We start from the raw sequence: 20340 nt of genomic DNA on the forward strand, positions 1-20340 counted from the left end.
TGGAATTATGTATTATAACACATGTAAAACCTATGTCATATTGCTGTCTTGCAGAGGTGTAAGAATTAAATTAATGTTCAATACTTGAAGTATTATATTTTATAAAGTTTATTATCTGACAAAATAAAAACCACGTGACTAAGTTTTTCTACCTGCTCAAAATGCCTGCTCCACCAAAGCCACTGTCAGGAATTTAAGAGGACTAGACACAGATCTCCACCCAACTTATATCCTGTCTATATCAGCATGTAATGACAGGAAGTGAATAGGGTCCTGGGAATCACAGTTTTGCTGAGGATTGTAGTTTTTAGGGTAACAGATGCCAATTATACAATCCCCCCTGAGATCCTTTGGAAGACTAGTCTTCCCAATGGGTCTTTTAAACATAACCAACTTATAAATTACAATAATTTGGGGATGAAAGGGAAAGAGAACAAAATCAATGATTGCTAGACACATTGACAAAAAGCCAATTAGGGGGCAGTCCCCTTTGGTATAAGAGTATACATACAAAATAAATGTGTTCCCCCCCCCACCCCCCGCCGGTTCAATTTCACTACAACCCAAAGTTCATTCTGGATCTTTCGGTGCAATGTGAGGTTTCTGCAGGCATCTCCATGGTACCTTCTCCAAGCAGTTCACTTCCTGGATTCTGGGAGGTAGCAAGTTTCTTAACCTTTATAAAACTAGAATTTCATGGCAATTATACAATCCCCCGTGAGGAAGGTGTTGACAAACACATGGATCAACTCAGGTAGCCATTGAAGTTCATGGCTTTCAATCTTGGCTGAAATGCTCCTCCTTGGGGGCCATTTAGGGGCACCATGCCCTTTAACTTTTCCATCTTTCATATAAGCCTATAACCCATCACGGGGTAATCAAACCCCTTGCATTTGCTCCCTCCTTTGGCATGAGACTGTAACAGTGCTACAGACATGTCTTTTATATGTCCCATCCATTGTATTTTGGAGGTGAGGACTACAATACTGAAAATCACTTCAGATTTTTTTATAATGCAGAGTTGGGTAATGTTTAGGGGTACCATGACCCTTAGAAAAACTTTCCACCTTCTGGATGAGATGTTTATATGTTTTATCCACTATATTTTTATAAATGTGGAGGTGGGGAATATAATAGGCACTTCACTTCAGAAGGCCCTTTAAAATCAATTTAATTTTTTTTAGATCATTACATTTTCCTGGATTTTTACAATGGCATTTTCTTCAGTCCAGTCATTTGGGAAGGCACAAATAAAGAGAACGTAACAGAACATACAACTAATAGCCAAAACACAGTAACTTAAAGTGACATAGTGTAACAGAACTTAACAAATAAAATAAAATCTTAAAACAAGCAATCAGCAAATACAATATATGTGACAGGATACAGACACTGAATTCAAGAGTTCTTTTTTTCAATTCTGATACAGAGACTTCCATAAAACAAGGGAGTCTGAAAAGGCTTAAAATCCACCTCCAGATTCTTTAAGGTTCCTTCCCCTCCCCAGTATCATCATTCACTTAGGTTCCTTTTGGTCACACCTCTGGGATCTCCCATGGTGAGGGAGAATTCCGTGCTGAACATAGTGTTGAGGAATTCCATATTGGATGTATTGTAGAGACTGGGCAGGCCAGAATGGCAAGGGGGTGTAGGGAGATGAATCTCTCCCCTAAATCTCAGGCAAGCTAATCACAAGGACAAGTATACCCAGGAATGGTAGGAAGAAAAAACCATCCTAAAACTGGGAACTATTCACTGCTCTTTCATAGAGAGGGCCATGCTTGCAATTCTACTGCCTGTTTGGAAGAGTAAGCTTCCTTCCCCTTCCCCCTAGGGGTAAAACACCAGGGAGCAGCTTGCTTCCCCTGCCATGTGGACAGGGAGTTAAGAGGGATTGCCTAAGGGAAACACACCAGGGCTTCCAAGGTAAGCACTCAGCTATTGGAAATGTAAGGAAAAGAGGAATTTTTATACTTTCCAAGCCTACGGAGAGCTGCTCCAATCAGCAGAAAACAGCAACAACAGCAGTAACAGCAGCAGCAGGAGGAGGAGGAGCAGGAGGGGCAGAAGCAGGTGGCTGGGACCACCCAGGGAGTAAGCAGCAGGAGGCAGGATCAGCAGCAACAGGCAGCTTCAAAAAGAGTTCCCCGGGGGTGGGGGAGGGAGAGCAAAAAGCCATGGCAGGAGAAAGGTGGTTTCTTTTCAAACTAATCTACTTAGAGAGAATTAAGGGTTCTGAACATCCCTTTGTGGTTGCCATAAAATGTAAGAATTAAATTAATGTTCAATACTTGAAGTATTATATTTTATAAAGTTTATCATCTGACTAAATAGAAACCACGTGACTAAGTTTTTCACTTGCTCAAAATGCCTGCTCCACCGAAGTTGCCAACAGGAAGATAAGAGGGCTAGACACAAAACTCCACCCAATTTATAACCTGTCTATATCAGCATGCAATGACAAGAAGTGAGTGGGGTCCTGAGAATCGTAGTTTTGCTGGGAATCTTAGTTTTAAGGGTAACAGATTCCAATTACACAGAGGGGAGGGTGAAGGAGAGAATATAAATTGAAAAATGTCAGAAAGCAGTTATTGAAAATTGTACCATCATTTAATCTTGAAAAAAATAAAAAAAACTTATAAATAAAAAGAATGGGGGGTGGGGGGTTCAGTCAGACAGCACATTGACATATTATGTATTTAATGGGTACTGTTCTCATTGTCAGAAATGTCCATCTCCTTCCCTTTCTCTTTCCTTAAACAAGTCCTAGCCATAGGTTTAGATTCAGTTTGCCTGCTCTTTTTATAAAGACTTCCCTGACCAAACCAGATCAGACCAAAGATCTCTACCTTCTTTGAAGACCTGTAGTTCTTACTTTTTTTTTTTTTATAATTTATTTAGTTTACTAGAATAAATGCTGCCTTGTAGTGTTGGGTGTTGGGTAGGAGACCCTCCTATTAAGACTACTTAACCTCCAAGTGGTTTAGTGATTAGGCAAGACTGTATTTTCACAGTTGTTTGCCCGGGAGAGAGAGAAAGAGACAGAGACACAGAGACACAGACAGACAGAGAAACAGATAAAGACAGACACAGACACAGAGACACGTGGAAAGAGAGAGAGAGAGAGAGAGAGAGAGACAGAGAGAGAGAGAGAGAGAGAGAGAGAGAGAGAGAGAATAATTTGTGTGGGTGTGTGCTAAGGTATAAAGAAACCTGCAGTAGTAGGTAGATAGATAAGAGCAATGTTGTGAAGAGTTTCCTAGTAAGGACATTCTACCAAGTTAATCACCTTCTTTGCAACTTACAAAGAGTGGTCAAGGACACTGAAAAGGTAAATGATTTGCCCAGGGTCTCCCATTCAATAATATAGATAGAGATAGGTGGATAGAGAAATAGGAGGCTAGATAAATAGAAAGATGATAGATCTAGATACAGTGATCCCTCACCAATCGTGGGAGTTATACCCACAATAAGTGAAAATCCATGAAGAGGCAGTGCTATATTTATTTCATTATTTATATATATTTTAAGGCTTTATAAACCCTTTCCACACTCCTTTAAACCTTTTCCAAACTCATTAAGCTTTCCCACACTCTTATAAACACTTCATTCGCTCTTAAACACTTTCTACACTCCTAAACCTACGTAATTTGGCTCTTGGGTTGACCTTCATAAGCCTTAGAAGGCATAGAACGTTTTGGTGGCACAGGGCTTGACATAAATTCAAACTTTTAGGAAAACTTCACAAAAACACAACACTGCATTATCAACACTCCCCACAGATCAGACATTGCTATGAAGTTGACAAGGAGAAATGCTCAAGAGCACAGTACAGGAAAGCAAACAGACCGATGCTACAGTTACTGAGCCAATCAAAGCCCAGGATTCAGAACACGGAGCTAGAGTTGGTTGCCTTTCATTCCAGCAGCCAATGGTGTGCCCTATACAACCTCACAGCTGGCAAACTGGCACAGACCACAGTAGCGAAGTGCATTTCCATCGTTTAGAATAAAGTATTCATCCACAAAATCCAAGATATAGCAATAACTCCCATATAGAATTAGCTATATATATATATTTTAAATACCCTCCATGAGGTGAAGCCCCAATAAGTGAACCAAGATATAGTGAGGGACAACTATACACATAAGTATAAACATATGTATGACATATTGTATCTTTGTCATACATATGTCTAATTTGCACAGTTTACACACATTTTGTCTCTTCCATTTAAATATGAGCTCCTTAAAGACTAAGACTTTATTCACCCCCCACCCCCCCTGCATTTAACACAGTGCCTGGAGCATAACAGGCGCTTAAAAATGCTTAACGGGGAATTTTCCACAGTAATGAAATTATTGGCCTGCTTTAGGGGATAGAAGTCTCATTCAACTCAGCAGACTTTTTTAACACCTGAGGAGGAAGGTAGCTCCAAACAGTTCAAATCTCTAAAGGGGACCTTTCCATGGATGGACCGCCTAGTCTGGAGGCCTGATAGAACAGAACAGCTGTGGCTCGAAAAATCTCCTTCATTTCTCCCCCTTTCCTCCGCCCACAGCCCCAGCACAGCCTGGTGCAACGAGGGGGCGGCGTCCCTCTGCCCGGCAGGGTCAGAGCCGCGGAGCGCGATCAGAGCCCACAAGGGAGGGGCCCCGCGCCGCGCAGGTAACCGGGCTGCCGCCCGCGACTGGAATGTGCCCCGGGTGCAGGGGCGCTTCCCGGCGGGATGAAGGGGTTCCCAGCCGAGCTCCTTTCCGTTCTTGCCGCTTTCCTGGGGCTCTTCTGGACGCGCCGGGCACTCGGAGGTACAGGTTTCTCACCTCGCCTGCCTATGGTCTTTCTGGGCGCCCTGACTGCGCTGAGCAGGCCGGGCTAGAGCGGGTCGGGAGCGGGGCGGACGCGGGTCCGCGCACAGGCGGGCAGGCGGGAGGGAGTGCAGGGAGTCCGGAGAGCTGGCGGGCTCGGAACTGGCAGGCTGGGGGGCAGGTGGCTAGGGACTATCCCGCCCGGCCCTGTCCGCTGGAGCGTTGCAAAGCCGAGAGCCCCGCCGTGATCTGGGGAAACTCTGAGGCCATGTTGGTAACTTGAGGACCCCGGATTTTAACTCTTGCGTGGCCAAGCTCGCGGCGCCCTAGAAAGGGCCGGGCCCGGGAGGAAGAGGGACCGTGTGTCCGTGTTCAACCCCACTAAAAAGCGCCCCTTCCCTCAAGACCCCGGGGAATGGGGGCTACAAGGAAGACCAAATGATTGCGTTTTTAAAGCGATTCTCAGCCCCAGTTAGGCACACCAGGGTTAAAGTCCGGAGGGCAACATTCAGAGCCCCTTCTGCAGGAGTGATTGAGAGCTGGAAGGGCCCACAGAAGTTTATTTTTTTCGACCACCCCTTCCCCATTATTATTCGGGAGAAAACTAAGAACTACTGAAGTCACCCACAGGTGGCGGAGGCAGAATTTCCATTGGTCCTTTGTCTCCAAGTATTTTCCACTGTCCCATACCTCCAGGCACCTTACCAAACTATTTTCTCTCCCAAGACCCTAGGCTTTAGAACTGGGAATCTTGAATTGGGCTTCAGATTTCACCCAAAGGGAAGGCAGTAATGATTACAATTCCTCCTGAGCTCTCTGCGAATTCTTTTTTAGTCTCCTCTCCGATATGGAAACTTTGGACTTGAAAAACTGCATGTGACTCATGTAGCATGTCATATTTTTGCCATAAATAAAGAGCCTAATTTTTTTTGGCCATTGGCCTGAACTCTTCATGTTCACCCTCCCTTCATGTCACAATTTCTCTCCTCACATTTCCATTCAATCACTCCTATGAATCACTACATTGTTTAAACTAGGAGTCTTGTGGTTTCTTAACCCACATATCCCAATTTTGAAATTCAGAGTGCACAGTATTGATTTCAGAAAATCTTAAATCTTAAAAAGAAAGTATTATAAATCTAAGACCTAGTGTTATTTTTGTGTTGTGTTGCTTAGCACATCTGAGTCTTCATGATCCAATTTGGGGTTTTCTTGGCAAAGATACTGGAGTGGTTTACCCTTTCCTTCTCTAGTTCATTATACAGGTGAAGAAACTGAGGCCAGCAGCATTAAGTGACTTGCCTAGAAAGTGTCTGAGGTCAAATTTGAACCCAGGTCCTTCAGACTCCAGGCCCATTTGTCTATCCACTGAACAACCGAGAGCCTCTTGCTTCATTATTATTTTAAGAATGTGAGACTTGTTCTATCATGTGATTAGAGGCAGTTTAGTATAATGGAATTGTCCAAGAAATTGTCTAAGAAATTGTCCAAGATTGCTACTGCTATTGCCTTTCTTCAAACTTATTTTTTAGCTTTTTTGCAATAAGGCTCTAGAACTAATCATTTATCTGAAACCGGGCTCTCTCCAAATTTGCTATTGATCTCTTAATTGCCAGATCAGATGGATCAATCTTAATCCTTCTCACCCCATCTGCTGAATTTAACACTATTGACTGCCTTATCCTCCTAGATACTCTCTGGGTTTTGTGACACTCTCTAGTCTCTCCTGGTCCACCTCTTAGCTATCTAAAGACTTTTTTTCCACTTTCCTTTACAGGCTGGCTCATCATCACATCTCCTAACTGTGGGTATTCCTCAAGGTTTCTTCCTGGCCCCCTTGTCCCTCTCTAGGCTCTCTTGATAATCTTTATCAGCTCCCTAGAGTTTGACTAGCATCTATATGCAGATAATTCCAGATCTACATATCCAACCCCAGCCTCTCCCTAGTCCAATTGCCCAGTATTTCAAACCAAATATCCAAGAAATAAATATCTTAAATTCAACCCTTATAAAATTGTACTCATTATCTTTCTCCCTAAATTCTTCCATCTTCTAAATTTCTCCTTTTCTCCTCAAGGTATCATTATCCTTCCCATATTTCAGGCCCACTATCTAAACTCTTCTTTCTCCTTTTCCCTACATATCCAATAAGTTTCCAAATCTTGACATTTCTACCTTCACAATATCTTTTACATCTAACCTCTTTTTTTTTTTTTTTTTAAACCCTTAACTTCTGTGTATTGGCTCTTAGGTGGAAGAGTGGTAAGGGTGAGCAATGGGGGTCAAGTGACTTGCCCAGGGTCACCCAGCTCGGAAGTGTCTGAGGCTGGATTTAAACCTAGGACCTCCTGTCTCTAGGCCTGGCTCTCAATCCACTGAGCTGCCCAGCTGCCCCCTTAACCTCTTTTTAAAATATATTTTATTTCTCCGTTACATGTAAAAACAATTTTTAACATTTGCTTTTTAAAAGTCTTGAATTCTCTCCCAACCTTCCTCTCCCTGCCCCAGGTGGTAAGCAATCTAATATAGATTTTACATATGTAATTATGTAAAACAGTTTTCCATGTTAATCCTTTTATGGAAGGACACTTGAACAAAAAAAAAAATTAAGAAGGTGGGAAAAGTTTTCATTGGTCAAGATTCAGACTCTATCAGTTCTTTTTTCTCTGGAAGCAGATGGCATTTTTAGAATAGCTAAGTTATTCACAGTCGTTTATTATACATTATTGCTGTGACTGTGTGACAGAACTCCTGGTTCTGCTTACTTCACTCTTGTCAGTTCATGTAAGTCTTTCCAGGTTTTTCTGATCTCTTTTTGCTGTTATTTCTTATAGCACAATAGAATTCCTTTACAATCATATAGTATAAACTTTATAAACCCTTCCCACTCTCCTATAAACCTTTTCCACACTCTTATTAACTTTTCCCACACTCTTATAAACGCTGAGCCAATCAGTGCCCAGGATACAGAACACAGAGCTATGGTTGGTCACCTTTCAGCCAATAGTGTGCCGTGTAAAATCTCACATTGGCAAACTTACCCAAGTAGTGGCTGTATATTAAATCATCTCCATTGTGTACAATATGGTATTCATCTGCAAAATCCTGTGATATAGCAAAAGCTCCATGATGCAGAATTAGATTTTAAAAAACAACAAACCGTGATACAGTGAAGCCATGATAAGTGAATCTCAATATAGCAAGGGATCACTGTATCGCAATAGATGGAATGCAGAAGCAGATATGAGAATCCAGTTGTCTTCTATTTAAGTAAAACTTTAAAGAGATTTGCAAAAATATATGAACCAATACCACTCTTCTCACTATTTTTTTGTTTCAGAAAATATTATATTTCATAAAAATATTATTTATGTCAACATGTAATGGGTTTATTACTATTGTTCTAAACTATTTAAAAATTTATCAGTTTGAAGCTCTAATCCAGTAAATATTGATATATTATAACCCATATTAATAATTGGAATCCTATATAATTGAAGTATATAAAAAGCAAATATAATTTAAATATATTTTCTAATAATTGAAATCCTATATAATTGATATATATCCTATATAATATTTAAAAATTCTAATAATTGGAATCCTATATAATTGGTATATAAATATATATAAATCCCAATAATTGGAATCCTGTATAATTGATATATAGATATATATGAATCCTATGTAATTTATATATAAATTTTAATAATTGAAATCCTACATAATTGATATATATAATTGACATATATCCTATATAATTTATATCTATATATTCTAATAATTGGAATCCTATATAATATACATATAATTGACATATATTTTATATAATTTATATGTAAATTCTAATAATTGGAATCCTATATAATTTATATACATATAATTGACATATATCCTATATAATTTATATATGTAAATTCTAATAATCGGAATCCTATATAATATACATATAATTGACATATATTTTATATGATTTATATGTAAATTCTTATAATTGGAATCCTATATAATTTATATACATATAATTGACATATATCCTATATAATTTATATATGTAAATTCTAATAATCGGAATCCTATATAATATACATATAATTGACATATATTTTATATGATTTATATGTAAATTCTTATAATTGGAATCCTATATAATTTATATACATATAATTGACATATATCCTATATAATTTATATATGTAAATTCTAATAATCGGAATCCTATATAATATACATATAATTGACATATATTTTATATGATTTATATGTAAATTCTTATAATTGGAATCCTATATAATTTATATACATATAATTGACATATATTCTATATAATTTATATATATATAAATTCTAATAATTGGAATATTATATAATTAATATATTGATATATAAATCTTACATAATTTATATATAAATTCTAATAATTAGAATTTGATATAATTGATATATATAATACAAATCCTATATAATTTATACATATATAAATCCCAATAATTTGAATTCTATATAATTTTTATATATTCTGTATAATTTTTATGTATATATATAAATTCTATATAATTTATACATATATAAATCCCAATAATTTGAATTCTGTATAATTTTCACATATTCTATATAATTTTTATGTATATATAAATTTCAATAATTGGAATCCTAAATTTTAAAGAGTATAACTGTGATGTAAGTTACTTAATTCCAGTTGCCTCACAGTTTCCATTTTTCTGCTTTGGAACGGATACTTTTACTGATTTTTAGACAGACGGTAGAAGCTTTTTTTTTTTTTTAAAATAAAAAAGAGTATATAAAAGGGGTGTTAACTAATTTTTAAGACTGTAAAGGGAGAGGGCAGCTAGGTAGCTTGGTGGATTGAAAGCCAAGCCTGTAGATGGGAGGTTCTGGGTTCAAATATGACCTCAGATACTTCCAAGTTATGTGACCCGGGGCAAGTCACTTAATCTTAGTTGCCTAGCCCTTACCGCCCTTTCTCCCTTCTGTCTTGGAACCAATACACACACTAAGATGGAAAGTGATTTAAAAAAAAAAAAGATTATAAAGTAGGTCCAGAGACTAAAAAAATTAAGAACTATTAGATTGGAATGTTAGAACTAGAAGGGACCTTCATAAAGATCAGGTAATCCAATCCCATCATTTTACATATTGAAGAATCAGAGGCTTGTCCAAAAGGATACAGTTAAGTTATACAATAGCATTCCAGACTAGTCCAAAGTCATTTGGCTAGTATGTGGCAGAGTGGGGGTGACCAAGCCTGTTGCACTTATATCTTCAAATGAGTCTGCCTGGCAGCTAGTAATACTGCTCTGTAGGGATACCCACCTTGTTTGCCATCACAACAGGCAGGCACCTGAGGAATGCCTGGCTTTGGTGCGCCTTGCCTGTGTTGCTGCTAGTGTGGCCCCAGTGTCTGTGGTTGTAGAAAGGTATCAGACTTTATAGCCGCCAGGTTGCCTCTGGTACAGGTCACTGGGTACCACAATGGGCAGCAGAGCCATGCCTAGAAATCGTGCCTCATCAGACAGCAGGCATGTGTGTCGGTGTCAGCTGATAGAGAATATATAAGCATGGGAGGGTGGACATAGAGGGAGGGAGAAAAGAGAAGGTGGAGTGGGGAGAAAGCAGAATAAGCCCAGGGAATTCGAATGAAAGGTCTGTTGAACCTTCTGCCTTTCTTCCCATATGTTGCTTTGATTCCCTAATCAGGGCCTTATTTCATGAGGGGCAGACATACCCCAGAGTGGTAATGGGTTCTAAAAAAGCACAAAAGTTAGAATGGTAAATGTGATGAATGAAAGAGACCTCCTTGGGCAGCCAGAATTCAGACATTAACAGCTTTAAACCCATTTTCAACTGAGACAGTTTGGTAGGGAGGGTCTCTGTGGATAGAGTACTGAGCCTGGGGTCAGGAAGAAGACCTTAATTTAAATCTGTTCTCACACATTTACTAACTTGTGACCCTAGGCAAGTCACTTAACCCTATTTGCCTTAGTTTCTTCATCCATAAAAAATGAGCTGGAGAAGGAAATGGCAAACCACTCCAGTGTCTTTGCCAAGAAAAACCCAAATGGGGTTAGGAAGAGTATGAAAATGAAAAATGACCAAACAGCAAAAGCAAGGAACTTTCTTTTTTTTAAGTTTTTATTTTCAATATTTTCCCATAGATACATCTTTCATGTTCTTTCCCTCTCCCCTAAACACCCATAACCCCACTTAGTCGACGCACAATTCCACTGGGTTTTACATGTATCATTGATTAAGATCTAATTCCACATTATTGATAGTTGGACTAGAGTTATCATTTAGTGTCTACATCCCCAATGATATCCCCATCAGCTCATGTGTTCATGCAGTTGTGTTTCTTCTGTATTTCTCCTCCCACAGTTATTCCTCTGAATGTGGCTAATTTTCTTTCTCATAAGTCCCTCCGCCTTGCTCTTGATCCTCAGCAAGGAACTTTCATTCCTTCCAGGGACACAGTCTACTTGTCAAAGTATATACAGAATTACCTTGAGAATTTTCCCAAATTGCTCTCCTTCTGGTCCTGATATATAACTTTCTGGTGTTTCTCCTCTAACCTCTTTATTCTTATATCACTAACCTTTTATGTAAAGCATTTGTCCTGTCTTTATTTAGCAACTCTAATGAAGAATGAAGGCTTGAACTGGGCAGCAGGACATATCTCCTGAGGAACAAATTGAAGTGAACTTACTGTAGTGGAACCAATTCCTTCAACAGCTCTCCTCAGGATAAGGGCAGCCGTATATTGTGTATGTCTTTGATGTATCTGAAGAGAGCAGATTGGGGAAGGAGAGGTTTGACCTGCTCATGTTTAGGCAAACCTCTTCTTCCTAAGTCCTGCTTGCTGGAGACCTGGATGACTGCCCAGAATGCAGCCATCCAACCGATATTTCTAATGCCTGGTCAAGGTCAAACATTCCCTTGCCTCATTACTCTTTGGTCCAGACCTGAAAGGTTAGAGGACTAAATTTTCCTGCTTAATACTGTTGAAATTTTTGCTGCTAGGGTTACTGCAAACAAATTAGAGAAGATGAGCTTATAGAAATGTGAAAGGGAATTTTTTATTCCCATTGTCTATTTTAAGTTAATCAATCAAGAACATAAAGTATTCCTACTTAACACAGTAAGTCACTAACAAAGAAAGTTCACACCCTTATAGATCACAAGCACTGCCCTGCCCCACCTCCTTGCAGTGCTAGACAAATTGAAAGGCTGTGATTGATTCCTGAGATGTGAAGAGGAGAGCTGATGGGTAGAGAAAACTGTTTTTAAGTGGGAGCCTGAGAGAGATTCTCTCTCTTCATGCTTGACACATTCTTGGGTTCTTCATTCTTGGTGGCCTTTAGGCTAGGGAGTGTGAGCTCTGGTGGGATTCTTGGTGGTCTTGGCCTCGTGTGCACTGAAGGTTCTCGGTGGTTTTTTCAGCATCTTTGGCTCTTCAGATTTTGGCTTCCTGATCCTGACTTTGGATTCTGGTGAAATTTGCATTCGTGGTCTGGAGGCTCTAGGATTAGGACTTAGGGTATTTTTAGCTAGGTGATATTTTCTACCTCCTTTCCATATTTCCCACTTTAATATCTCTACCTTGCTGTAAATAAAGCTTACTAATATTCTGCTGACTCATAGTTTAACTAACTTTTCTAAATGGCGACCACAACAATTCTTTTTTTTAACCATTATTATTTTTATCAAACCAAATTTTTAATTATTCCATTTGGCCACCCAATTTTAATTACATAAATGTGTCTGATTTAATTTTTACCCTCAAAACTCATTAGATAGGATAAGGATAGTATGAAGAGTAAAATGCAATAAAGGTAAGCTAAGATGCAGACTTTGAGTAAAATTGGTTTATTAGCAGTGATTTGCATAACTGTTAACAGAGTGGGTCGGACCAGCCATCTAAGTAAGTCTTTCCACCCTCAGAGAAGTTGGGGATCCTCATTATTAACACATATCAAAGAAGGGATCTTGGTAGACATGGAGATAAGGTGATAGATAAGGTTGTAGGGTTGGGGCAAGAACATTATGATTGGCTATACTGAGAAAAGTGGGCTGGCATTTAGATATGGCAGGCTGGCATTCATTTATGGCTAATCATGCTCTTCTTTGACAAGTAAGAAATATTTATTCTTTTCTGGGGATTCTTCTGTATCCTGCAGCCTTTGCTAGGGGAGTACAACTAATAGACTTGCTGTCTCCTTGGAAGAGATAAAAACTCCCGTAACTACTCCAAAACAGGAAAGGCCAGACCATATCTTTTGGAGATATTAATTTGTGTGTGGCTAAATAAATGGATGTCCTTGTAGAATCCTAAGGGATACTGGCAGAAGAGAAAACAACCTTTCTTTTAAACTAAACTAACTTTGAGCTAACTCAGCTGGATTTCTGAGCTCAACTGAAGCCAGGTAGATTCAGCTACATTCTGAGCTACACTCAAACCAATTGGCTGCAGACCCAATTATAAAATTAATCCATTTGCATCAATATGGTAGAAACCAAATCAGAGGCAATATTCATTTTCTTGTTTTCACAATAGGGCTCTGAAATTTCACTGAGAGAGGGGACTCCTGGATAAATAGACTCTATCCATGTATATCAGCATTTTCTTTACTACTAAAGAGTTGATCATAGCACAAAGAAGTTTTGACTTGCTGCAGCTCACACAGCCAGTAGGTGTCAGAGCTGGGATATAATTTTTTGGATGAGATGCCAAAATCTTCTGCTATATTATAGTTTATATATTTTTAAAGTTTGCTATAAAAACACTACCACAAGGCCACATAATAGACTTTATTTATTTATTTATTTGGAAGCCTTTACCTTGTGTCTTAGAATCAATACTGCATATTGGTTCCAAAGCAGAAAAGTAGTAAAAGCTAGTCAATGGGGGGCAGCTGGGTAGCTCAGTGGAGTGAGAGTCAGGCCTAGAGACAGGAGGTCCTAGGTCCAAACCCGGCCTCAGCCACTTCCCAGCTGTGTGACCCTGGGCAAGTCACTTGACCCCCATTGCCCACCCTTACCAGTCTTCCACCTATGAGACGATACACCGAAGTACAAGGGTTTAAAAAAAAAAAAAAGCTAGTCAATGGGGGTTAAATGACTTGCCTAGAGTCGTATAGCTAGGGAGTGTCTGAGGCCACATTTGAACCCAGGACCTCCCTTCTCTAGGCCTGTCTCTCAATCCACTGAGCTACCTAGCCGCCTCCATACTCCATAGATGTTAAGGAAAGATCAGAGGTAAAACAAGAGATTGATGTTCAAAACTAGTTCTAATCTCAAATGAAATAATATTTTAATAGCTTGCATTTATATAGCATTTTAACATTTACAAAATGTTTTACAAATATCTCGTTCTACCCTCCTAACAACTCTGGGAGATAGGTGCTATATTATTATGTTCATTTTATAGATGTGAAAACTCAGACTGATTGGTTAAGAGACTTTTAAAACCCCTACCGTCTGTCTTAGAATCAATACTGTGTGTTTAAAAATGTGCCACATTTTTATAGCTACGTGGAGATACTTGGGTGATTATTCACTGTGGGGTTCTCCATGCTGCTAGCCTTTTAGGTAAGGGTAGGGCACTTTTAATTTAAATGACTACTTGCACCATCTTGCCTAATGGATTAGATTGGACTGTATCAACATTGGTCTATTCCACTTTTTATGCCTTCCACTGTGGTGTTTAAACACAGTGAAAGCCTTAGGTCATGCTATGGGATTTAATTGTGTAACCTCATTACTGGATCATTTGTGGCCCTTTTTTATTAAATACAGCTCATTCTAAAAAAAAAGAATCAATAATGTGAATACAGTGTGTTGGTTCTGAGGCAGAAGAGGGATAAGGGCTAAGCAATGGGGATTAAGTGACCTCCCTAGGGTCACACAGCTAGGAAGGGCCTGAGAAAGGATTTGAATTCAGGTCTTCTTCACTCTAGTTCCAACACTCTACCCAAACTGTCATAACAAAAAAAGAGAGTTATGGTTCTAAATTGAGACATTACAAACCTCTTTAGTCACACAAAAGAGATGAATTTAACAACCCACATTGGAAAAACCACATAGCTAAAGAATGCATGTTCTGGGTTAGGCTTGCCTGGTTCATTCCAAGAGGGTGGTTTATGAAAATAGCTTAGTCTTAATTTTCATCACCTCAATCATGAATACCCTTGGTATAAAAGACACTCTATAGAATTACCAGAAAAGTGCTCATTATGAAAGCACAGGGAACAAAAATGGCCCCAGGACATTAAAAAAAGTCCAAACAACTATCCTAAAATCTCTTTCTTGTCATGACCCCCCAACATTTGGAAATTTGGAGGGATGTAATTTTTTAGAAGTAAAACAAATGTAAAAACCATCTCCATTCCAAATCTTTACCCCTATAGTAGAACTAAAGCCAGCGGATCTCTTATCATGACCAACTATTGGAGAAAAGTTTAGACATGTTGGATGAGGGAAGTATCCAGTTACTTGTGCTTGGAGGATGCCAGGTTCCATAGGCAGCTACAGCTCTACTTTTTTGCATAGCATTATTTTTCCTCCTTTTTTCCTCCCCCTTGTTTTCTCCTTCTCTCTCTCTCTGCCTCTATCTCTGCCTTTTTTCCTCTTTACCTTTGTCCTTGTCTCTCATAGTCTCTGGCTCTGTGTATTTCACAGGCATACACAAACAAGGGAATAAAGTTCTTCCCAAGCTTACCAGTGTCTCAGCTGCCAATTTAAAATTTGTGTGCATTTGAAGTTGATGCTTTTAGGTCAACAAGGTTTCAACCTGAGGTTCTAGGGTGGACTCTTCCACTGTTTTATAGATTTCTTAGGCCAAATGATGAAAACAACAAATGAAAAAAAAACACCTTAACATTTATTATTTATTGTGTTATCTTAAGATGATAGGATCATTGGGTTAGAGGGACCTCAGAGACCCTCTGGTCCATCCACTATCACTGTCTTATCTTCAGTTTTCTATGGGATATTTTAATTTTGATTTTTGTTTCAGTGAGCCTATGACCTGTCTGTATAGATGGCTGATTAAAAATAATGCCCTCATTGACAACCAGTTGCTTTCCCTCTGTTAAAGATCAATCAGTTTCATTTATAACTTTTTTTATTGTGTTGCTTGGTGTTTGTTATGCTTTTTCCATATCTTTTCTCAAAAACAAATTCATCCAGACCTAGAGACAGGAGATCCTGGGTTCAAATCTAGCTTCAGACACTTCTTAGCTGTGTGATGCTGGACAAGTCACTTAACGCCCATTGTCTAGCCCTTACCTCTCTTCTGCTTTGGAACTGTAAGGGTTAAAATAAGGGTTTGACAAAAATAAAAGAGCAGCTTTTAATAACTTAAGTTTTAGTGAGAATACAGTAGAGTTGTAAATTAATATTATTCCTTTAAGCCAGAGAAAAGAAAACTTCTAGCAGCTTTTAATAATTAATCAATTTTAGATCTTTCTAACCTTACCAATAGCTCAGCTGTCAATTTAAAATTTGTGTGAATTTGAAGTTGATGTTTTTAGGTGAACAAGGTTTCAACCTGAGGTTCTGGAGTGGACTCTTCTACTGTTTTATGGATTTCTTGGGCCAAATGATCAAAACAACAAATGAAAGAAAACTTAAAAGTTATTATTTATTGTGTTATCTTAAGATGATGGGATTTAATTTTGTTGAAATAGAGATAGTAAAAGAATATAGTAAAATGAATATAGTAAAGAGTTAGAGAAAGAAAATTTCCTAATGTCTATACTAGTTATCCTGTAAGTACCTGTAACTACCTATAATTACTACCTAAAACTGCCTATATCTACCTATAACTGCCTATAATTACTGCTAATAATAACCACCCTACAAAGTTCCAACCCAATCCAGCCCAATCAAAACCAACCCAATCAGTGTTTAATCCAACCCCAACTAAGTCTGTCAACAAAAACCAACCACCTCCCAAAAAAGTTCAAGAAAGGAAAAAAACCTAACAGCCCAAACCCCAAATTCCAAAAGCCAAAAAGCCCTTTAAAGGCTAAAGCCAAAAGTCCTTTAAAGGCAAAGCCAAAAAGTCCTCTCAGTAAGTTCAGGCTTGCCATTTATATGCCAGCAACTAAATGCCAACCACCAACCCAACACACTCCCAGCAGCCAACTTCCCCACAACTGCCACCACCTGTCAGCAACTGATAGACCAACCCCCTTTTATAACCTTTTTCTGCTTCACTTCCTGTATCTCTGGTTTCTACTTCCTGTCACTGTGGACTGGTTAATCCCTACACATCTCTATGGTAAGAGGACTCCACGTCCCCTGTTAAATTAAAAAAAGAATAAAGAATTCCTTTTTACAGAACGAATACATAGTAGTTAGTCTAAGATGGAAGGTAAGGGTTTAAAAGATAAAAAAAAAGAATTAATATAATAAAAATATGACATTTCTGAGTAGCCTAAGTCCTTTGGTTCTTTTTGTATAGTGCATTATTGGAGCATTGGACCTGGAGTTAGGAAGAACTGGTTCAAATCTGGTCTTACATATTTACCAGCTGAGTGACTCTGGGCAAGTCACTTAACTTCTGTTTGCCATAGTTTCCTCCACTGTAAAGTAAAGGTAATAGCATGTACCTTCCTTTGTAAGGATCAAATTATAAAGCAGTTAGCATAGAGACTGGCACATAGTAGGGGCTTTATAAATACTTTCTCTCCACACCCTTCCTCAAATGTTGTTTCCCAACAAGGATCTCCAAAGTTATTGTCAAATGAGATGATGGGAATTTGGTATCCACAAAGCCAGAGAACTAAGTCCAAGACACAAGCAACCACTTTTTCATCAGAGAGCTTAGTTAAACTAAGTGGATTTTTCTTGCTACTAGCTTAGACTATATTTGAATTGTTGCCAGTGAGGTAAAACGTTCCAACATTTTACCTCACTGGCAATAATTTAGTCATTCTGAAAAGTGGATCTTATGACTTAGAAAACATTTCCTGGTTTCATAAATTCAACAATGCACCACACTGGACTTATCAAATATGGGGGTGGGATGGGACGGGAAGGGTAGGGAAGGCTTGTAAGAATTCCAGGGAGTTGATGCCTCATTTTATTTTGCGATGTTTTTAGAGCTATGATAGGACTTATTTTTTTTTTAACAGTGGGGGAAAAGTTGTTTATTTGACTCCTTTCTCCATTCCATCCTTCCTCCCTCCATCTCTTTCTTCCCTCTGAGTGCTGGACAGAGAAGAGTCATGGAATCTGAGTGTTGTAAAGGACTTCAGAGGTCATCTAGTCCACCTCCTGAACAGGAATATTCTCTACCACATCCCCCTGTGATTGCCCAAACTCCACTTGGGGGCCTTTAGTGATGGGCTTCCTTCCTCTTGTGGCCCATTCCACTTTTGTATTTCTCAAATTGCTGGGAAATTTTCCCTTAAATTAAGCTGAAATCTATTTCTCTTGCAGCTTTCACCCACTACTGCTAGCTCTGCCTTCCGGGGCCAAGAAAAACAAATTTCTTATATGACAGTCATTCAGATATATGCCCACTGGTATTATTTCTCTTCTAAGTCTTTTCTTTATCCAGGTTGAACATCTGGGGTGTGTGGTCAGTGTGAAGCTTTCATTCATCCTTTACATTGGGAAATCTGTAGAATATTTTCATCCAGAATCCATGTTGTTTAGTACAAATAAGACTAGAAAGGGGATCAGGAGGGCAAAATTCTATTTCTGTATCTGTCATCCTATGACCTTGGCCAAATCTTTTAGTTTGTCTCAGACTCAACTCCCTGATTTGAAAAATAAGGAGATAGGTAGTTTCCTTCCAGCTCTAAAAATTCTGACTATATGCTTCTTTAAGGAACAGGGAAAGGATAGCATGTGCTTATTTTTCCTGCCATAATACAATGCAATGTCATGGAGAGGGCACTAAGCCTGGAGTCAGGAAGACCTAATTCCAAATTCCAGATCTTGGACATTCTATCTAATAAATGACCTTAAAAACTCACTAATCCGGGGGCAGCTGGGTAGCTCAGTGGAGTGAGAGTCAGGCCTAGAGACAGGAGGTCCTAGGTTCAAACCTGGCCTCAGCCACTTCCCAGCTGTGTGACCCTGGGCAAGTCACTTGACCCCCATTGCCCACCCTTACCACTCTTCCACCTATGAGACAATACACTGAAGTACAAGGGTTTAAAAAAAAATTTAAAAAAAAAACTCACTAATCCTCTTTGTGCCTTTGTTTTCTCATCTGTAAAATAAGTGGGATGGACTTGATGTTCTCAAAAATTCTCTAAATCTATGATCTTGTGATCTAGATAAAGCAAATTTCTTTCACTTTTCCCCCCATAGAATATTTCCATATTCAAAACATAACAACTGAGGCAGTTATAATCAAAACATCAAATCTCTGTTATATTTAATTTGCTTACAAGGGAGGCAGGGAATTCAAAGAATACCAAAAGTCTTATTGCAGTTATAAATAATTTAAGTTTATTAAATTAAGATAACTTCACTAACTCTTTTGGAACATCCTGTGTAATAAATTTCACTTTTTTACTTCTTCCTCCCTTCCTCCCTCCCTCCCTCCTTCCCTTCTTTCTTTCTCTCATAAATTTAAAAGAAGCCTGATCATGAAAAATTCTGCTTTTCTGTATTATTAATAACTTTGGAAATTGTATGTTTTAGTGTGAAATCAGAGCAATCTTTTTAATTAAATTAAATCATTTCTAAATTTTTTTACAGCATCATTTTTTGGTGAAAGCTTTGTGGAACTCAACATCATTGAAGCTTCTCCAGACTTATCTCTTCACTTGAAATTTCAGACCAGCAAACCAAATGGATTACTTTTTCTAGCAGCTGGAAAAGATGATTATTGTACAGTAGAACTTATTTCAGGAAACCTACAGGTGCATTTAAAAATGTATATTTATGTATATATCTACATTTAACATACAGTTATTAACATACAGAATTTATATTACATATAATAAACCTTTGTATTTCTGTCTATAACAACAAATATATAATATATGAGTGTGTTGATTATATGACAATGAATTATTACAAATACTTATATATGTAGAATGTATAATAGATATGTATTATTTAGAATAAATATTTGTGTTTATATTTATATATAAAAATAAATATTCCTATTAAGTACATATAACAGTGAATATATCATACATAATAAATATTTATATTTATGTGTATATAATATAATAAATATATTATAGAATAAATATATTTATATGTGGTTTATAAATATGGTAGAGATAGTGTGAAGTGCTTAACATTCTTTGTTAAAGGGAGACAGTGAAAGAAAAAAGAAGAAAAAAATTGTTTTAAAACTTTAGTTCTGATGAAAATAGAAAGCTAGATGACCCAGTGGATAGAGGGCTGGACTTGGAGTCAGGAAGACCTGAGTTCAAATCCAATATTAGACACTTACATTTTGACCATTGGCAAGTCATTTAACCTCTGCCTGACTCACTTTCCTCATTTACAATGTGGGAATAATAATAGCACCTACCTC

General features: G+C 38.1%; 1 protein-coding gene across 1 annotated transcript in view; it reads left to right on the forward strand.

Annotated features, from left to right (window-relative positions):
- LOC123251804 (chondroitin sulfate proteoglycan 4-like) overlaps nucleotides 1-20340 on the forward strand; it is a 188186-nt gene that overhangs the window by 93478 nt on the left and 74368 nt on the right. Inside the window, exons 3-5 of the mRNA XM_044681120.1 lie at nucleotides 4562-5082; nucleotides 6586-6616; nucleotides 19548-19711. Coding sequence (XP_044537055.1) covers nucleotides 4562-5082; nucleotides 6586-6616; nucleotides 19548-19711 — 716 coding nt within the window. The remainder of the gene's footprint in view (nucleotides 1-4561; nucleotides 5083-6585; nucleotides 6617-19547; nucleotides 19712-20340) is intronic.

Source organism: Gracilinanus agilis, chromosome 1, assembly GCF_016433145.1.
Source record: "Gracilinanus agilis isolate LMUSP501 chromosome 1, AgileGrace, whole genome shotgun sequence".
NCBI lineage: Eukaryota > Metazoa > Chordata > Mammalia > Didelphimorphia > Didelphidae > Gracilinanus > Gracilinanus agilis.